General features: G+C 48.5%; 1 protein-coding gene across 2 annotated transcripts in view; it reads right to left on the bottom strand.

The window, feature by feature from the left end:
* The window catches only part of ALPK2 (alpha kinase 2), a 128,527-nt gene that overhangs the window by 41,662 nt on the left and 66,624 nt on the right, over positions 1-20,241 (bottom strand). For both annotated transcript variants that reach the window (XM_060121080.1, XM_060121081.1), the window contains exons 5-6: positions 4,485-7,863; positions 1,437-1,584 (exon numbers count right to left, since the gene is read on the bottom strand). In XM_060121080.1, the coding sequence (XP_059977063.1) occupies positions 1,437-1,584; positions 4,485-7,863 (3,527 nt within the window). The remainder of the gene's footprint in view (positions 1-1,436; positions 1,585-4,484; positions 7,864-20,241) is intronic.

The following is a 20,241-nucleotide window of genomic DNA, read 5'->3' as shown; positions in this document are numbered from 1 at the left end:
TTACCCAGAAGAATGAAGCCAACCTCACCAAGAACTTAAAGGCCTGGGCCATGCGTCATTAGTAGATGGCGTGCCTACTAAGGTCGCACACTTTCTAGAGGGAGGCTAGGTTCTCTAAAGACACCTCAGATGGAAAAGGGACCTGAAAGATTCAAGAGCCAATTTTCAGCTTAGATCAAGAGCAAAAAACGCTGGTTCATTTTCTTGGCTGACGGCTACGGAAAGTACTTTAAATGAATAATTAGCACTTTTTTTTTTAATAAAGCTCTAGGGAACCACCTTGATTTTTTAAAAAATCAAGCCATTTATTCTTCATTGTGATTCTTAAGGCTTGCATAAGACAAGCAGGGTAATGATCAAGCCATTTATTCTTCATTGTGATTCTTAAGCCTTGCATAAGACAAGCAGGTAATGATGGCCTTTTAGGTAAAGCAGCTTTGTTACAATCACAGTTATGGGAGATGATAACTAGATAACTAGTTGGATTTCTGGCGTGATGTTACAGACATGAAACTATAGCTCACGTCTCCCATCGTTGCATTTGGAACATTGCCAGATGTGTTCCAAGCAGACATTTGATTTAATTTTACAGGAAACTGATTTCTCTCACTTTTTCAGCCTATCTGTGATAAGATTAGTGGGTTAAGAACACCTCCCGTGACTCAGGGAGCTGTACTAGGACCTCCTTTGGCAGAAAGGAGCTTCTGAGAATTGTCTGAGTTAGGCTGGTTTCCATCGAACCAGGGCATCTGTTTCTAGAATGAGTCACACCTCCTCAGGTGCAAAAGACAAAGCTTGATTTGCCAGTTCACTCGAGCAAGGATTTATTGCTGGAAAGCCTCTTGAGGAAGGTTCGTTCCACACGGGGTATCCTTGGCAATGATGCTCAGTCATCTCTCCTCTCCTCCCCTTCAGCTTCTCTAACCTATGGCCCCAGATATAAACTGGTTTTCCCATCTTAGAGAGGGCAGCTTACCACCCTGGGTAGATGCCACTTTTCTGTAACCTCACGGATTGTTTTTTCCTTTTGATTTACCTTCTTAGCTTTTTGTTAGGTTAATGGGAATTTATGAGAACAGCAAAATGCACGGGCATATAAAAGAGAGCTCTTTAATCTTGGGACCACAGGACCTCAGACTAGAAGATGACTGGACAGGTTCCCCTGATTTTAAAAAATGTGATGAAAGGTTTGTGCCTTCCTAAGGCCACCAAACGTGATGGTAGCCGGGGCAAGGCAAGAACGCTTCACCATCCTCCCTGTCCAGGTATCTGTCCTTTTGTTACTTACTCTTCTTGGATACTTTGGGTGTGGAGTTTCTGCTTCAATCTTCCTTTTACTTCCTATAATTTACTATTTTCCTTTAGAACCATGTTGTGAAATAAACAACCAACTGTGAAAAGTAACCGGGGGGTGGGGGTGGGGGTGGATATCGCACCTTCTCTGCACTTGGGCTATCGACTTTGAATCTTTCATCCACCAGATAGTAGAATCTTCATGAATCTCTGCAAACTGGCAGCTTAATTTTACATTTCCAGAGTGGTCGGGGAACATCTCAGCCTGGATCTTTTTCAGTAATACTGGAGCTGGAAACAAGAAACTTGTAGGTCAGTGTTCTTATAAGAATTGCAGAGAGCCTTAGGGTGGGCAAGAGACTTTCCCATTTTATCACATTTAATTCTCACTACAATCCCAAGAGACAGGGATAATAATCATTACCCTCCATTTGGTGGGTGAGGGAATCTGGTGTCTGAGGGGAGACGGTACTTTCCTCAACAGATAGAAAATGAACAAGTCAGTAACAGGAAACTCCCACTTTTCATTACTTAAAATTCCTGAGTGAGGTCTGCAATGCACGAAGTGAAACAGAACTTGAAACTTTAAAAAAATTGACGGGAGGGATGGGGGTTGTAGATACCAAGTCTATAGGACCTGGGCCAAATAAAGATGCTTTTAGATGACTACCAGATGATCCAGGTCAAAAGTAAAGCTGGGGGTTAGGAAGTGGAATAAAATCTGGACTAGCCGAGTGATGTGGCTAAGCCCCCAGGTGTAAAAGGCAACAACAGTAAGTCATTTGCTGAAGAATATTCATCCATCTTTCCCCTTGATCACAGTTATCTTTGCAGAAAGATATCGGACATCACTGCAATCCATTAGGACATCAATTTCATTAGCGAAAGAGAACTGTCTACTTGAATGAAATAGGAGCAATACACAATTCCCAGAGGTTAGGCTGAGCTCTTTTTAAATAAGGGACGAGAGGGTGGCACACCAGGTAAATGTGTAATTACTCAGGGCAGCCACTGGGCGGCAGCCTAGACAAGAGGAGGATGGCTGACACAGCCAGGTGGTCAGAATAATCTGGCAGGTAGAGGTTACTGGAAACGTGGTGTTGGTCTATTTCACACTGAGTTTCAAAATTACACAGCTTTGGTAACAAAATGTTATAGAATCCACAGCCAAGCCCAAAGTCATCAATACCGATGCTCTGTTGGCTCTGCTGCCTCAGATGCCACTACTGTGAAATCGTTACTGTGTTAAATGTGCCTCCCGTCTCTTGGCAACAGACTTGGCTTGGATAACAGTGCGTATTGAAAAGCTTGTTTGCTTCCCAGGAAGTAATAATGGGGCGCTTGGGGAACAAATTCTTGCATTAGAGAGTAGCTCTCCAATATTATGGGAGAAAGAACAAATTCTTGCATTAGAGAGTAGCTCTCCAATATTATGGGAGAAAGATTAAATATACCAAGTCCTTACTGACGGCAAAACTCATTTCACTTCATCTGGCCCTACCTAGCTACCGGTGCTAGGTGCTCTGGCCCACGGTGTCAAGCTCTTTCTCTAGAGTCTTGACCAAGCCCACTGCCCCACCTGGGACATATTTCCTCAAGGGCCCTTCCTGGGTGATTTGCTGACACCTAAGTGTTTCTAAGGCTGCCAACCCTGTCCACAACCCGTTGTAAGTTCTGAAGACAAAATTGGGGGAGGGGAATTCAGGGAAAGGCATAAAATGGGCAGAACTAAATGAGGGTCTAGGATAGGAAGCTGGCTTGGTCAGGAGGCCTCAGGGCTTTGGGAAAGGTCACCTGTCCGTGTGGGATGGAGGGAAAAAACAAAACAAAACAGAGGGAGCTAAAATGAGGCTCGAGAGGGAAGCTAGGTTTCTCTGCGGTGTATATTCTGCCCAAGTGTTGAGGGCAAAGGATAGAGAAGTCCCCTGTGACTATAAAGCTTTGGTTGTACTAAGCTTTGAATGTGGAAAAAAAGTTTACTCAAGTTCTATTTCTTTCAGAGTTATCCAAGTCATCCCTAACATCCCAACACACACACACTCCTAACTCCTCCCCACCCCACCCCCAGAAGGCTGTGCTCCCTGTGGCCGCAGCCCTTCATGCCTGGAGAGGCAGCTCCGGAGATCAAATCCTCCAACGGCACCTGGATGGTCCTTTCTCCCACGGAAACAGACAAGAATTCCAAATTAAGATTTTTTTTCCTCTGGGCTGAAACCACTTGAGAGCTCTTGAAAACATGGTTTCATTCTCTCTAAATATGTTTTAAAACTCGGAAAGCAGTTTCGTGTTTGATCTTTTCAGCAGCAGGGGCTGTGGGCCGTTTGCTGAGGTCTGGGAACACAGTAAGCACTGGGGTAAGAGGAAAAGCCTCTCCCCCGGGGTTAAGGAGGGCCGCAGTGCTCTGCTCCAGCTCAGGCAGGCACATTACCTGGCTGCAATCTCTTCTGACTTCTGCCAGGTTTCATGGGAAGGGAAAGAGCTCAGGAAGAAGAGGCTGAAATCTGGGTGATGGGACGGAGTTTGGCATTGACTCGGTTCCCCGAGTCAGAATTGACTGCAGTTACCGGGGCTCTGAGCCTCAAGTGGTCTTAAACCTGGAACAGAGACCCGGGGGGGGGACTTCCGGCTCAAAGGGGAGGGCAAGTTGGAAAGAAACTTTATACTCAAATTTGGAAGAAAACCCAACATCCAATCAGCCACTTCAAATGAAAAAAAAAAAAAGATTAAAAGGAGACTGCTGGACTGTACCTAAATGTTTTTCTGTCTATTTAATTACACTAATTAGCTACACTGATTAATGCTTGTTTCTTTTAAAAATTTTTTTGAAGGATAATTAAACAGAAAGGCATAGTAATCACACTCCCTCAGTTAAGCATACCTACAAGGCAGCCTATATCAGTGGTCCTCCCAGCACATCACCCAAGAACTTGTTAGAAATGCACTTTCTCCGGAATCAGGAACTCTGGGGTTGCGCCCAGCAACCTGTCTTAACAAGTCCTCTAGGGGATCCTGAGGCCGCTCAAGTTTGAGACCCAAGGGCCTACATGCCAGGCCACTGGTCACAGCCATAGCATCCGACGCCTCCCCAGTGGACACGCACCTTAACTGCAAGGGCTCAGGTGGACACACGAACTTGACATCAGGTCAACAAACCCAAACGTTAACAATGATAGGAAGCAACACAGCCTCACCTGTCCCTTCGCTTTTGCAAGGTGGTCTTTTGGAGTCTTTTTTCTCATCTGTGCGTGATACCGATGTTTCGAGTTCAGGACTCTTTTTAAGAAAGATCGAGTTCTTTCTGGCGTTTTCTTTCTCTTCCAATCTCAGCCTCAGGGTGGCCACCCTGGACAGAATTTTCTTCTTTACTCCCTCAGCTACGTGTCCACTCCCTGGGGTTTCTTGCTTCCCCTTGACGTCCTCTGACCCAGTCACTGCTGGAGGGACCCTGGGGAGGCAGCCAGCTTGGGCCACCACAGGGAGGACCTTCTCCTCCCTTGACATTTTCCCATGGCCAAGGGTGGAGCCCTGCTGGCAGGGGTCCTGCAGCATCTTAGGAACTTTCTCTGATGCACATTCTCTGGACATGAGTGTTGCTGCTGGGGAGCCAGATGTGCTTGTGGGTTTGGTTTCCCCAACTGGGGGCTCCTCTATTTTATGTTCCTCAATTTTGTGGCTTCTTGATAAGCCTGTGATGCTTTCCTCAAGAGATGAAGTAAAAAGCCCCCAAGTGAGACCACTAGAAGGGGGCACACGTTTCCCACATTCACTCTCAATAGCTCCCCTTTCCTTTAAGTCAGAAAACGCACACTGATGGTTTCTGGGCTCCACTAAATCATTCTCAGGGAGGTCATGACTTTGACTTGTGGAGCCGTGAGTATCAACTCCAGAGGCGGGGGTCATTCTTGCAAGACCGCTAGAAAGAGGTAAAGTGGGGGAAACTAATTCTGCTTTGTTATTTTTACTTTGTTCAGCCTCCGCTAAGCGCCTCTCACTGCCTTCTTGTATTTGGCTTCTGCCGCGTCCCGTTGGAGTCGTTTCCCCACCTTTGACAGGACCCGGGACAGGCAAAATGGCAGAGCGTACGTCCCCCTTCGCTCCGTCACGTTGGCTTTGTCTCGCCCCCTCTCCCCCGCTGTGCCCTTGGTCTCGGCTGATGGTGTTTTCTCTTGGAATGGCTTCCCCACTTTGCTGGGGGCACGGAACTTGAAAGATGGACGGTCGGACTTCTACTCTCTGGCCCAAGTTTCCATCATTCGATTTACTCTCCACGCTGATGGCCCCCAGTGTGGATTCAGAAGGCTCTGGTGTTTCCACCCTGGCCCACTCCACACTTGTTTCATCAGTGGGATCTACAGAGGACTCTAAGATTTCAGGGCAGGTCAGGAACTGTTTAAAGAAGGAAGGGCGATCCATCTTGAGTTGGCTTTCCTCTTGGTTTTGATTTACACTCTTAACATTTTCCTTCTGTTTCCTTCCAGTTCTGGAAGCCTCTGATAGCAAGTCTGTGACACGTAATTCTTTTTCATCTACAGGGTCCACAGAGGACTCCAGGAGTCTGGGTTGGCTCAAACACTGGGAGGAAAGACAACTCCAGTTTGCATGGCCAGCTAGGTCTTCACCTTTGTGGATTTCTCTGTTATTAGCAATTGCTGAGCCGGACTCAGCCTGAGGACTGCAGGCTGCTGCTGTCTCAGAGGGGTCCAGTTCAGGCACGGCAGCATCAGTCTTCAGAACGTCAGATACAGCCCAGACCCTACCAGGGATGAGACCAGGTTCTGACTCCTCGCACTTAGAATCTGTCAGTTGTCTTGGTGGCCATGTTTCTGAAATGGAAGCCTCTAGAGTTATAATCTTCACCCGTTTACCTGCTTCCCAATATCCTGGACCGCCCTCTTTAGGCTCCCCCAGAAGGGTATTAGAGGGAGACGGAACATTACTCAGAGCCTGGCTATCATCTTCCGTTATAGATTCAGCCACCATGGGCACACGAGTCCCCAAGCCCGAGCTCTGTTGCCTTCCCTCCCTGGAGTTGGCCGATGAGTGGTCCAAGAGTACCAGGTTTATCTCCCCTGGTACAGCAGACGTCATGGGCAAGCTTTCTTGGAAATTTTCGTCAAGAGAACCCTGCTGGACACTCTGTGTTGTTTCACTTCCTTCTTCTTGGAAATTCTCTTCAAGGCTCCTGGTGTCTGCTCTGCCCACGGTCTGGCTCTTTCCAGACTGGTTATCAATCTGAAGAGGGGCATTGCTACAGAAATCCTCTCCCTCTGGGAGCTGAGGAACGTGGACGTGGATTCCTGGTCCACTGGGAGCCACGCACGCTAGCCCTTTTGAAGATGCAGTTGTAGAACCATTTAAAATATGACCCGATTGTGCGTTGGAAGGAAGTTGAGAAAAATTGTCATCTGGTGCCCGAGTTGAGCTCTCGTCAGGGCCACCTACATGGCTGTTCCCAGCAACTGAAACAGGGAGGTATTTGGGTGGTTGGCCTTTGGTGGCAATGGTAACAGTGGATGTGTCCCCACTCTCCCCAGTCACCTCAAAACACTCAAGATTAGCAATTAATGGTGTTGGCTTCTCCTGAGGAAACTTCGCTGTTGAACTATGACTGGCCGGTGTGTCTGCAGTGACCGGGGCACTGGAGCTAGAGTTCTCGTCACCACCTTCTTTAGACCATTCCAAAGAGTCATTCTCAGAAGACAGAGGCTGTCTTTCCTCGAGCCCACCTGAGTGACTGGGGCTCAGCCCCCACTGACCAGCCTTTACCATGGAGGCCAACATGGAGGTGGAACCCTCCACCTTGCAGAGATTTTCCCCAGTGGCACCTTTACTGGCTTTCTGGGAAATGTTCCAGATGAGAGCACTGATAAAAAGAGGGAACACTGCAGAGGTTCTCTCATTGCTGCTTCCGTATGTAGACTGTGCAGGCTCAGAACCTTGTGTCTGAGAAAGAATATCCAGTGCCTTGTCATCAGAAGAACACAGATCAGATGCTTTGCTTTGACCTGCCAGCTCGAAGTCCACGGAGCAAATTTCTTGAGGCAAATATTTACCAGCTGGGGCTCCAACAGGAGAGCTCACAGTATCACACGCTTCTTGGTCACCTGCTTCAGGACGGCCTAGCACACACGCTGTTACTCTGTCTCTTGGCCCAGCACACGCAGTTTCCAAGGTGCGGATGGTATGTACAAATTCAGGGGAAGCAAGAGAGGGAGCCCGGGGCTCCCCGGGGTCAGCGCTGTTCTCCTGGGGGAGACGCGCCGACGGCTCACAGCGGGGCATATTTTCACTATTGGCTTCTGGGATGCTCAGCTCACACCCTAGGTCTCCCCAGGGACATCCAGGTGTGCTGTCTTCTCCATCTTGGTTTTCTTCGTGCCGTGGGCCTTGGGTACACCTTTCTACCTCCAGGTGTTGGGCCAATGATGCATTTTTCGTGTCGATGCCTCCTAAATTGGAGAAGGAATCTATTGTGGTCATAGTAAATGTGGACTCCTCCCCAGTAGGCTCTGAGAAAGCTGGCATTCGGCTGAGAGAGATTTGCTCCCTGACTGTTTCCTGAATTTGCACCTAGAAGATGAAAAGTGATATTAGTAGAATTGTTCCTGGGAGATCCCACAACAGGGCATAACTGCAATCCCAAGAGTGTTAATCCTTGATGACTATAATCTCAGACAATGAGAAGGAATGATTGAGATCTAAACACAAATCCCCAAACTCTAGCTATTAGAGACATCCTAAAGAAAAGTTTAAGCAACTGCGTGTTCCAGGGGGTCTTGGTCAAATTCTCCATTAAAAGCAAAAGGCCTCCTGACAATCATGTAATGATTTCTTGCCCATCTCGCAGGAAAAAAAGATGGAATTACATGTTAAATTACATGTTAACTTCTTTGACCGTCACAAGAGCTTGTGAATCTTTTCAGAAGGAAATTTCACATAACTATAACAAAATATGCAGTGCTGGGCTTCCCTGGGGGTGCAGTGGTTGAGAGTCTGCCTGCCGATGCTGGGGATGCGGGTTCGTGCCCCGGTCCGGGAAGATCCCACATGCCGCGGAGCGGCTGGGCCCGTGAGCCATGGCCACTGGGCCTGCGCATCCGGAGCCTGTGCTCCACAACGGGAGAGGCCACAACAGTGAGAGGCCCGTGTACCGCAAAAAAAAAAAAAAAAAGCAGTGCTTGTAAAGCAGCAATGAGCACACTTTGTCCCCCGAGTAGGCCATCTTGCTGGTTAATTACTAAAGAGGCATGTCTTTTGAACCCACCTCTAATGAAGTAATGGAGTTGTGATTGGCCTTCAGCACTGCCAATCATTTCGGCCCCAGGAAGGTTATAAAATCTTGACGTGCCTCACCCACTTTAAGACAGATGCCCTGCGGCAGGCAAACCATATCCACAAGACGTAGGGGGTTCAGGACTTCTTGGGTTTGGGGGAAGAGATATACAGACAGGGGAAGAGAAAGTGAGGAAAGGGGGAGGACAGAATAAATCTCACTTTCCGAGGAGTGAAGCCAGTACTATCTGACTGTCCCGCGACACTGGATATTGTTCAAAGAAGTAAACTCAGTCTAAATTCTGGCCTCTTGAAACTTTTAGCTCATTGATTATTTCGAAACATATGAGAATTATGCCCAGCCAAGGAGAAGGGAATCGCTGATCTGGGACAAGCACCTCCTTCTTTGCCACCAGGACTCCTGCTTTGAAGCAGCCCCGTTCAAATGTGCGGGAATCGATGACTGGGCTTACAGAGGGGAGGAGAGTCTCTCCCCCAGCGCACGACAACGTAGAGCTGAAATACACGTAGCTCCAGGGTCCTGATGCTTATTCCCATCAATCACGTGTGAAAATCAGTCAATCCCTTTACACACCGTCAGTAGGAAACAGGACAACAGTGTACCACTCCTGTTTTCCACACTCCCCAAGGCTGCCTGCAGCCAACGATTCACCTCTCCTTTTCTCCTGCAAGGTACCCTGATGTTCATTTAACTCATTTGGTTGACATAAAAGTGCTGAATAAGAAATTTAGTTTCCTGTGCTATAAATTCCGTGAGTGCTAGGACCATTCATCAATTCAAATATTTATTGAATACCTCCAACGTGCTAGAAAGTATCCCAGGGGATGGGATACAATACAGGCAAAATGCCCATCTGCAGGGAGCTCCCATTCTAGGCTGTTTAAGGCCCGGTACAGTGGTTGGCACCTAGCACGGGCTCCATAAACACTTCTTGAAAGAATCAGTAAATGAATGAACACCACGCATGAGTCAGATCTACTCAACTTCACCCATTAAACCTCTAAATTTGAAAGGGTTTGAGCTTTCATCTGCTTCTGTCTTCGGGACAACTCTCTTTTAAGAGACTTCTAGCCACAAGCAGAAGCACTACTGGTTCACATCCTGTGTTTCTAAAGGAACTCTATATATTTTTTTCCATCATATGAAAATGGAAGAGGGAAAAGAAATATCTGGTAAATAAGTTTTGTTTTTTTGTTTTTGTTTTTTTAAGTGTCCAGGACTTTAATGTGTTCATGGTTTCCCCTCTATACCTGAACATCTATAACGTGTAGAGAATGTTCTTTTCGTTTGCTAATTTGGGTTTTTTGTTTTGTTTTGTTTTTTTGAGCTATAGCACAAATCTACTGAACTATTAAAAGCATAGAAAGCAAAGGGCTTCCCTGGTGGCGCAGTGGTTGAGAGTCCGCCAGTCGATGCAGGGGACACGGGTTCGTGCCGCGGAGCGGCTGGGCCCGTGGGCCATGGCCACTGAGCCTGCGCGTCCGGAGCCTGTGCTCCGCAACGGGAGAGGCCACAACAGTGAGAGGCCCGCATACCGCAAAAAAAATCATAAAAGCATAGAAAGCATGGGTAGCTTCCTGGTCATGATTTGAGAGGTGTACGGAGATTATCTGATCAAAAACACCAGGACCCTCTCCTGAGCCTTCCTCCCTGCCTGAGCTTCCACTACCTATGTCAGCCCTTTAAGATCTTGTCATCATCACAACATCAGTGCCCGACATTTAAGGACTAGCTGCCACGTGTAGAATTCTCTGCCAGGTACTGGACAATTTTTTCCAAAGGGCTCCAGTCAAAAAGCCACTGTGTTACTAACTGGGACGCTACCCACCCATTATTGCTAACTAGCGTATCAGAGTTGTAGGCTGATACACCTGGAGAGGATGAAACACAGGAGAAGTAAGCTTTGATTAGGGTGGTTTGGTCATTGGGATATATCCTAACCATGGTGTATCATGCCTTGACTTACAGGAGAGTCCTGTTCCTACTAAGGTAGACTGATTCCTCCCCTCTCTACCTTTTAAACTAAAATCCTACTTTAAAATAGCCTGGTGAAGCTCCACACATAAAGAAATATGGCGAATCCTTGACCATGTAAAATTCATCCACTTGAGTATTTACTGAGCACCTACTATATACCAAGCTGTTCTAAGGACTGGAGAAGCATCAGTGAACATAGAAGACTGCTGGCCTTTTGGAAGTTAGGTTCAAGCAAGCAGCCATACAAATTGGTTCACCGCTGATGTGAAACTCCATAAAATGTGATTGTAACCAATGGACGTTCTCAAAGCAGAGCTTTTCACAGTCCAGTGCATACTTGCTGAGGCTCACAGCATTGGTTCCAAGGGCAGCCTCATCGGAGGCCAACTCAGAGAAAGGGAAACCACAGGCTCACACCTTTCAAATGAGTCAGACCTTTCTTTCAGCGGGAGATCTCTTAGTTAAGTCATTATGAAAGAACTCCAGCAAACGATTCTCCTGCTGCTCAGCTATTCTCATCACAGTGAGTGGCGAGACTCAGGTGCTTTTGTTATGTAGGAAAATTATCCTTATTCAGGTGAGGGGGAGGAGAGTTTAGGGCTCTTGTCGGAAACCCATCGTGGTGTGTGGACTCAGGACTGGCCGCCTGGGCTTCAGCTTAATCACGTATTGCATTTGTGACCCCATGTAACCTCTTTTTGGTTTTTTTTTTTTTGTTTTTTTTTTGCGGCACGCGGGCCTCTCACCGTTGTGGCCTCTCCCATGGCGGAGCACAGGCTCTGGACGCGCAGGCTCAGCGGCCACGGCTCACGGGCCCAGCCGCTCCAAGGCATGTGGGATCCTCCTGGACCGGGGCACGAACCCGTGTCCCCTGCGTCGGCAGGCGGACTCTCAACCACTGCGCCACCAGGGAAGCCCTCCATGTAACCTCTTTAGCCTCTCTGACCCTCCGTCTCTTCCTCTAAGGCTAACCACACGCACGTCAGCACTATCCTGTCGAGTGCCTGGCACTCGCTGACATTCGTTTCCCTTGTTCTGTGAGCCCCGCACTGCAGGGATCTTATCCATCAAGTGGAAGAGAAGGAATCAGTGGTGACCTTCCTTTTACTCCTGGAGCAGGACTGTTTGTTAAATTCCACCCATTTGGCCATTAGCACAACTTGTCAAGAACTGCTGTTTATCTTCCCCCACACACACACCTTGTCTCTTCAGCTGGATTATAAGCCATCTGAGAAGAGGGATCTTATCTCATACCACCTTCTATTGTTAGTCACTGAAATTAGTGTCATGCACTTCGTGGCATCCAGGACACTCCCTCTAATGATGAAGATAACCCTGCACATCACGGGGTGGGTGAAGAGACAACACACCTTCCATGGGATCCACGGGAGACACAATTAGGGGCAGAATTTCTTGGAAAGGCTAACAGCTGGAAACAATGTGGTTGTAAAATCAGGCATGTTGGATAGAGGAGGGGTTGGAGACGGTTGTGCAAGCAGAGTCAAGTTTCAAGCTTCAGGCTGCTTTCAAAACCAGCTTTGGAAGTGTTACTCTTTGGTCTACCCCTCCCGCTGCTGGTACTCATTCATGTTTATTCACTCAGTAATAGAGTCCTTACTATGTGCTAAGGTTCTAAAAAAATTCAGCAAAGAATAACAAGTCCTGCCCTCAGAGCTAGTGAGGAAGCTGATAAAGAAGCAGTCATGGGCTTCCCTGGTGGTGCAGTGGTTGAGGGTCCGCCTGCCGATGCAGGGGACACGGGTTCGTGCCCCGGTCCGGGAAGATTCCACATGCCGCGGAGCGGCTGCACCCGTGAGCCATGGCCGCTGAGCCTGCGCGTCCGGAGCCTGTGCTCCACAATGGGAGAGGCCACAGCAGTGAGAGGCCCGCGTACCGCAAAAAAAAAAAAAAAAAAAAATCCCTGCAGTGCAAAAACCAGAGGGTGCTCTCTTAGGTATCAGTTCTTAGATAATTCTCGGACAGTCCAGTGCGGTCTCAGGAGACCTCTCTACTGATGAGAGCGCACAGGTGTGGCAGACGTTGCTGATCCTCGACCCCCTCCTCCCTTGCCACCTCCAACTAGAGGAGGCTGGAAAACCACGTATGCTCCCAGCCTCCTGCATAGCCATTAGTCAGTTCTGGCTAATGATGTAAGGGGAATTCCACTAAGGAGCTTCCGGAGAAGCTTTGCTTTCCTTATATAGAAGGCACAGACACGGTAGGTACCTTGCCTACCCCCTTCCTTCTTCCTGTGACGAACTTGTGGTGCCTGGTGCTGCAGCAATCAACTTGCAGTCACAAGGCAACCAGCACGAGAATGAAAAGCCCACTACAGCTGGTGGAGCAGAAAGGATGGACTTGGGAGCTGGTAGGTATCCTCAAGCCACTGGATCAACACCGAGGGCCTTCTACCCCTAGACTTCTTGTGAAGGGAACAACAAAAGTCCATATGTTTGAGGCTGCTGGTAGTTGGTTATTCTGTTAACAGCATCTAAAAGCTTTCCTACTGGATGCTAGAGGAAAGGATATGGCTGAAGGGTGAAGGAAAGGGCACATGAGATTCACCTGGAGCCCTTCGACAGGCAGGGATCAGCTTGAAGGACAGTGTCACAAAGGGCACCGGGCGTGGCTCCTGGACAGGGTGCTGGGGAGCTGGTCAAAATGACAAGGGATCGATAGGGCCTGGGGCAAGGTGAACGTGAAGCAGAAGGTGGGCGGTGGGAGGATGGGGAAATGTGAAAAGATGGATCAAAGGAAAGGCCATGGTTCTAAAGGCCACATTCAACCGCCCAGAGCCAGGAGAGGTAAGCCCGTCAGCTCCTGGCTTCAGCTGGGCAGTCCTGCCATAGACTGCCATGTCCTCCCGTGGGACAATTTAACTCCTGTTTCTTTTTAGATGTTCCTTATCTGGACTCGATGCAAATAGCACCATGTCCCTCGATGGTTATCTATACATCAGTCTCCCCCTGGGGTTCTAGGAATCTTTAAATGGGAGTTCCCCCACTCTCCAGCCAGCCTGGGCTGGCTGCAGCCTCGCCCACTGGCTAACCTTTCCTAAGTGTCTGCTGAGCCCTCACTACGGGGCACAGCGTCATTTGTCATTCGATAGAGCAAATCCATACCACCTGGGGCTGGGAAACTGAAAATAGCCTGGTCTCCAGCCAAAGAAAGCTTAAAGGCAAACTAGAACATTTCAAGAACTTGAGTTTATTTTTAGGAGTTGCTGGGATGCCCAGAAAGGAGCTTCACTGAAGGCTTTGAATGTTAAAAGAACACGAAGTGGAGGACACACGTCTAACGTCCCCAATCCTGGGAATTCCCTGGCAGTCCAGCGGTTAGGACTCTGCGCGTTCACTGCCGAGGGCACGGGTTCGATCCCTGGTTGGGGAACTAAGATCCCACAAGCAGCGTGGCACAGCCAAAAAAATAAAAAAAGAATCCCCAAACCCTGAAACCCCCTCCTCACTTGACCAACCCTTCTCCATTCAAGACCCTCCTGGGAGGCATGAAATCTTCAGCCAGCTGGGGTTATAATCCTGCCTGATTTCCTGGGAAAGAAAGAGTTTGTAAAACACCAATTTGATTTCTTGGGAGAGGACTGGGTTTCCATGACGAATACCATTTCCTAGAGCTAAGGGGCTCCGTGCACCAGCGCAATCTTTGCCTGGTAACATGGTGAGCCAGAGTCCCAGAGCCCAAGCCAGAAGCTTGTGTTTCTGTGCATCTCAGGTGACGTAAGTCTCAGCACCACTACTAGTGATAATCACCAAGCCCTGTGTAGCCCTTAACACCTAGCAGACACTGCTCTAAGCGCTTTACAGGCGTTAATACAGTTAATGTTTGCAAAATGGGACTTAGGGTTGTGTAATGTTAGGAGGATGTAATGTTAGGAGGATGTAATGTGTAATGTTAGGAGAAATACCAGCTATTCTAACACATAAGACCATTTCATGGTAAACTCCCATGGTCCACAAAAGCAACTGTCTTCCTTTCCCATATGGGCATCTTTGTTTTCCTGCATCTGAGAGTTTGCTGGGCGACAAGAGGAGAGCCTTGATTTCCACATATGCAACTAGGAGCTATGCCAACATAAGAAAAGTGGAATTGGGAAGGCTAATGATTTTTCTTGAATACCACCATGCATTTCTGAGCACTCTTCGTGTTTCTTGCTATGTCCCAAACAGACTGGCACTTGGATGACGAGGTGAAAGGCAAGTGGAGCAGGGTGATGGATGGAGCAGGGGGCCTCAGAAAAGCCAGGTGTTTATCCTGGATGCACTGCCTCATGGGAAATGGCTTTGGTGAAGTCACTGGATCTGAGGCTGTTTCTTCCACAGTAAAACGAGGGTTGGAGTGTACCTCTTGGCCCTCGCTAGCTTTGGTGTTCTATGACCTGCTGCCATGGAAACAATACAAACATTGAAGTGAGGCTTAAACCTCACCTTCCACTTAGAGCAGCTTTTAACTCCTAAGGCTTCTAGATCTACCTCGACTACCTATGAAGGTTGTTAGGGGAAAGGACACATACGTAGAGTGATTCAGGACAAGCCAGTGGCGGCCCCAGGGAGGATCAGGAAAGAGACAGAGTGGGCTGGAGAATGCTCCCCGATTCCCAGCTGTTGTCTCTCCTCTATGTACTAAGTGCCCCATCTTTTTAGTGGGCTGCACTGTGTCCGCATATGGGCCCTGAATTGATCCTGCAGCCTTCTAGAGGCCCACAGACCTAGTACATGGCAATGAAAACCGTCATGGCCACACAAGGGAAGACCAGCAGCTGTCAGCCTCTAAATGTGCTAAATCCTTTTTGGCGTTGAGAAAAATTATGGCTTCTTTCACCCAGAAAGTCTCGTTTTCCCCACAGTCTTTCAAAGAATCAAGAGCTTCCAGACCCGCTTGAGTCCCTTGATTCCCTCCTCCAGGCCCCTGAGGCCACGGAGGGAATCCCAGCTGCGGGTTCTGAGCTAGGAACATACCCAGCTGTGGCATTATTCCCACAGACCAAACTTCTCTGCAGATTTCGGACTAGATAACAAGGAGGGGCGGGGGGAGGGGTGGTGTTAAACCTTAGGTTCCAGAAGAACATTCGCAAAAATCCGTCTCCCTTCACAGTTTCTAGAATGTGTGAGCAAAACCAAAACCTAGTAGCAGTTACCGTACTACCCTGACAATAATACATGGTACACAGCCAGTTCTTGTAAACTTTAGAAACAGGAAATACTTGTCATGGTTACTATGCTACTTGCCTATTCAGCGAGGCTTCAAAGTGTACAGGGGTGATGCTACTTGGCACTTGGAACAGCTGAACATGAGCATAGAGCAGGTTGCCTGTCCTGGACGGCCATTACCAAAAATGAAAAAATGTAGGACTGGGGCTTGAAGAGTCCCTTACAGGCCATGTACTTCAAGTAAGCAGCAGGACAGCTACAGGTCCTTAGGTTAGGCTTCTGGTTAAACAGAAAATATCCCCCAAAAGAGCAGTTTTAGGAGGGCAGCCGGCAGTTACCCAGCCGGCTGTAACAGTTACCCGATTAGAATCAGAGACAGCTTCTTCAGCAGGAGACGCGAAGTTCCCTGGACAGTGAGATCCATGAGTGGAGGACAGGGTTAGTCTTACTCATCGTGGTGCAAGGCACATAGTAGGTGCTCAAAAATAGGTCAAAGGAGTGGACATCCAACCAGTCTGTTCTTGGTCCCGTGTCCCTTTGCCGACAGAGGCAGGGAGGGTTTGTCCATCCCTTCAGAGTCTGGTTCTCGTCTAATTCTATCGAGACGTTGATCTTCTACCCGCTAACCTGCCCGAGGGCCCCGTGCTTTGGTTAATATGTACTTGCCGCTAAACTAACTCTTCTTCACCGCTAATGACTTGGTGCTGTGTTGCCCTCAATCTTTAGATTGAAATGGAAGCCACCTGTTCTCTTTTGAAAAGAAGTGTCTCATTTCATCTATGAGAAAATGAGGTTCCCAATACAAACCCCAAAGAAGACATCAGCATGGTTGTACCATGGACACCAGGCACTGAAGATGGGGGGAACAGGGTTGTGAATTTACAACATGCAACCAAAGGGTTAAGTTTAAACACCCGTACTTTAAAGATGAAGGCAGTCAGAGGCAAGGTGGGAATGGGGAGGGCCAGGTGCAGATTAGAAATTCAGGAACCTCTTTTGATGGAGCCGTCAGAAATCAACTTTCCCCTTGTAGACAGAAAAAGAATGATTCACCAAGAAGCTTCTGGAGGGCTTACCTGGTGGCGCAGTGGTTGAGAGTCCGCCTCCCGATGCAGGGGACACGGGTTCCTGCCCCGGTCCGGGAAGATCCCACATGTCGTGGAGCGGCTGGGCCCGTGAGCCATGGCCGCCGAGCCTGCGCGTCCGGAGCCTGTGCTCCGCAATGGGAGAGGCCACAGTAGTGAGAGCCCCGCGTACCGGGGGGGGGGGGGGGGGAAAAGAAGCTTCTGGAAAGCTGAAGTTATTGGGGGAAAGACTTTAAAAACAAAGAAAATGTCTAGGACTCACTGATTTGGAGCTAGAAAGCAAAAATATACTGAGCTGGTATTTGTACTTGTGGTGAAGATTCATACATAGGACTTCGTGAATGCGTGAGCAAACGCTCTGATCATGTCTTCCTCATAAGCCCCCAGTCATGTAGCGGTTTGGGGGATGAGTGGAGAACAGTTCTCTCTCACTAAGCTGCCTCTGGTAGGTGGGTGGGGACTGGCTAGGCCCCGTGTCCCAGAAGGGAAGCAGGGAAACAGCTCCCGTCCTCACGGTTTCCCTCGGTTTGTTCTAACCCAACCCCGAGGTTAGGAGAACTCGAGTTGGGATTACGTGCCCCCATGAGCCCCGACTCCGTCAGCCCTTTTGTCCCAGCATCTGAGGGCCGGGTCCCCTCGTCCACACCCTCACACACTCCCGATTTCCGATTGTGCAGGTAAGACTCTGTTCTAAGAAGAAAGGAACTTAGAAAACTCAGTAAAGGCTGACTTTAAAGATTACTACCCTGCTTAAATGAAAATAAAGCCAAACACCTGTTTATCTGTTTGCTTTCCTCCGTACAACTCTAATCACCATCCCCATGTCATCCCCAAGGCACCCCCTCCCCCCAGTCCTGAGATGCTTTGGAAGACAATTGAGGCAGCAGTGGAGAGACAAGAATTTTTTCTGGTAATTCCCTGTACCCACTGTTGGCAGCTAGGGCTTTTTCCTAGGACTTCGGAAATAAATTACCACAAACTGGTTAACTTAACAGAGCACACATTCCCTTAGTTCTGGAGGCCAGAGTCTGGAATCAGGGTGTCCCCAGAAAAGAATCTTTGTCTTTGGACCTCAACTAATGACATCTGCACGGAACCTAATTTCTCTCACGTTCTGAAGTTCCAGGTGCACATGAACTTGGGGGATGCTTTTCAATCCACTACAGCAACCCACTTTTTCCCAGGCTTCCCCTCTGGCCCTCCTTCCCCACAGCCTGCCATCAACGGAGGATAAAACTCAGTACAACGGGGAGTCCATCCCTTGCCCCTGCTGCGCTCTTGCTGTTGAACCAAATTCCCTCGCCCAAAGCCCAAGCCGCCAAAACGCCCAGCCCCCAGTTTGTGGAAGTTTCTCCGTGAGGCAGCCTGACGAGGACACCGCGGAACAAGCCTCAGAGCTGCCTCACCGGAGGCCAGGGGCTCAGGGTATTTATGAGATTGAAGCAGGGCGGCCTGAGGCACGGGGAGGGTGGGGAAAGGTGATTGGAAATAAGAAACAGGTGAGACACTTGTTCTCTCCACGTTCAAAAATGGAGGCTCTTCGCACGATCTGAGGGTGGAGTTTTCGGCCCTCTGACGTCAAAAGGTCACTGAGCGGACACTCGCGCATGCCCAGTTGGAGGGTGGGTGGTCCTAACCAGTCTCAACCAGCTCAGCTCCAACTAGACACAGCTGCCTCCAAGTTCCTGGAAAACATCTTATTGTTTATGCTACGTGCCCTTTGGAGGACTTACCCGGTGGCGCAGTGCTTAAGAATCCGCCTGCCAACGCAGGCGACCGGGGTTCCAGCCCTGGTCTGAGAAGGTTCCCCATGCCACGGAGCAGCTAGGCCCGTGCGCCACAACTACTGAAGCCCACGCACCACAACTACTGAAGCCTGTGTGCCTAGAGCCTGTGCTCTGCAATGAGAATCCCGCTCAACCCAACGAAGAGTAGCCCCTGCTTCCCGCAACTAGAGAAAGGCTGCGCGCAGAAACGAAGACCCAACGCACCCAAAAATAAATAACGTTTTTTAAAAGTGCCGCTTGGAAGTCATGAAAGTCTTTTGTAGCAACAGTGAAAACAACCTTGATTGGTGACGGCAGGTGAACTGGACTTGACTGATAATTACCCACGGCTTCACCCTGCGGAAGGCTGGTGTTCTAGAGCCCAGCCTTCCAGACCCCGTAATTAGCATCAACCACTTCAGACTGTTCTTGGAGGGACCTGTCTGTGCCGGAGCCCCAGGCTCTCCCATCTGTGATGGAGAGGCAGTGACTGGGGAGTCCCATATATTTGTTGTCAGACTTAGACCCTGAACTAGAAATTTAGAAGATGAAGGGGTAAACAGTTTTCATGATGGTTATTTTCCCACCCAACGCTATCAGTTTGATGGTAAGTGCGAAAGCACTTGTTTTTAAACCATCACTTTAAAAAAAGGCCCGAAATCGCAAGGCAGTATCAAAATACCTGTGCTGACTCAGAAAGATAATTTTTCAAGCATCAGCAGAAAGGGGAACTTACAGAATTTGCAACTTTACCTCCTGCCCTGCCCCTACGCTCAGCTCTATAAATACAGTGGAGGCCGTAAATTGGAGGGGGTGGGGGAATACGACTTCTCCCCCTTCTGTCTTGCCTCTGTACGTAGATTTAATTCAGTTCGACAAATAATATTGACAGGCACTGTGTTTGTTCTTGGCATTTACAGATGAATTAGACCCAGTGCCTGTCTCCACGTAGCTCACAGAGTAACAGCCCAGCTGGGCTTACAAACAGCTAAAATATACAGTAAATGCTAGCAGAGAGATTAGGAATAAAATGTAATGGAGAGATTAAGTTTCCTTCAGGGAGAGGAGAAGGGACAAGGGTAGCAGAGAAAGATCCAGAATCTGCTGCCTGTGCATTTACATTTATTAATTCCTTCATTCCTTTATTCAACAGAGAATCGTGGAAAGCTCTGTACGTGCCAGGCCTCACCCTACCTGCTGGGGAAATCCTATCACCAGAAAAGATTCTGTCTTCTTAGAACCTGAATTCTGTGTAAGGAGGTAGACAAAGCCAAGGAGGTCAGAAGATACTCTACAAGGAGAGATGATGGAGGAAACAGCATGAACAAAGGCACTGGGGCATCCAAAGTGCCCATTTATCTGGAATGACTAGGATTTGGGAAGGGTGGGAGCAGGGAGACAGCTGAAGGAGCCCACAGTCTTGTTCTGGAGACTCCTACACATGGCACAGATTTATTCCTATAGCAAGAGGGTCCATCCAAGTTTGACAGGGGCTAGGAAAGTGATGTTGTCATTGGTCTGAACAAGGGAATGATATTCCCAGATTTAGGTTTCAGGAAGATTGTTGCAGTAACATGAGAGTATCTTAGAAGAGAAAGACAGTGGTCCAAGGAGTCTATTGCGGTAGTCTAGATAAAATTATGAAGACTGGGCTACAGTGG

The sequence above is a fragment of the Lagenorhynchus albirostris genome, chromosome 14, assembly GCF_949774975.1.
Source record: "Lagenorhynchus albirostris chromosome 14, mLagAlb1.1, whole genome shotgun sequence".
NCBI classification, from domain to species: Eukaryota; Metazoa; Chordata; class Mammalia; order Artiodactyla; family Delphinidae; genus Lagenorhynchus; species Lagenorhynchus albirostris.
This window is presented reverse-complemented; position numbering and strand designations above follow the sequence as displayed.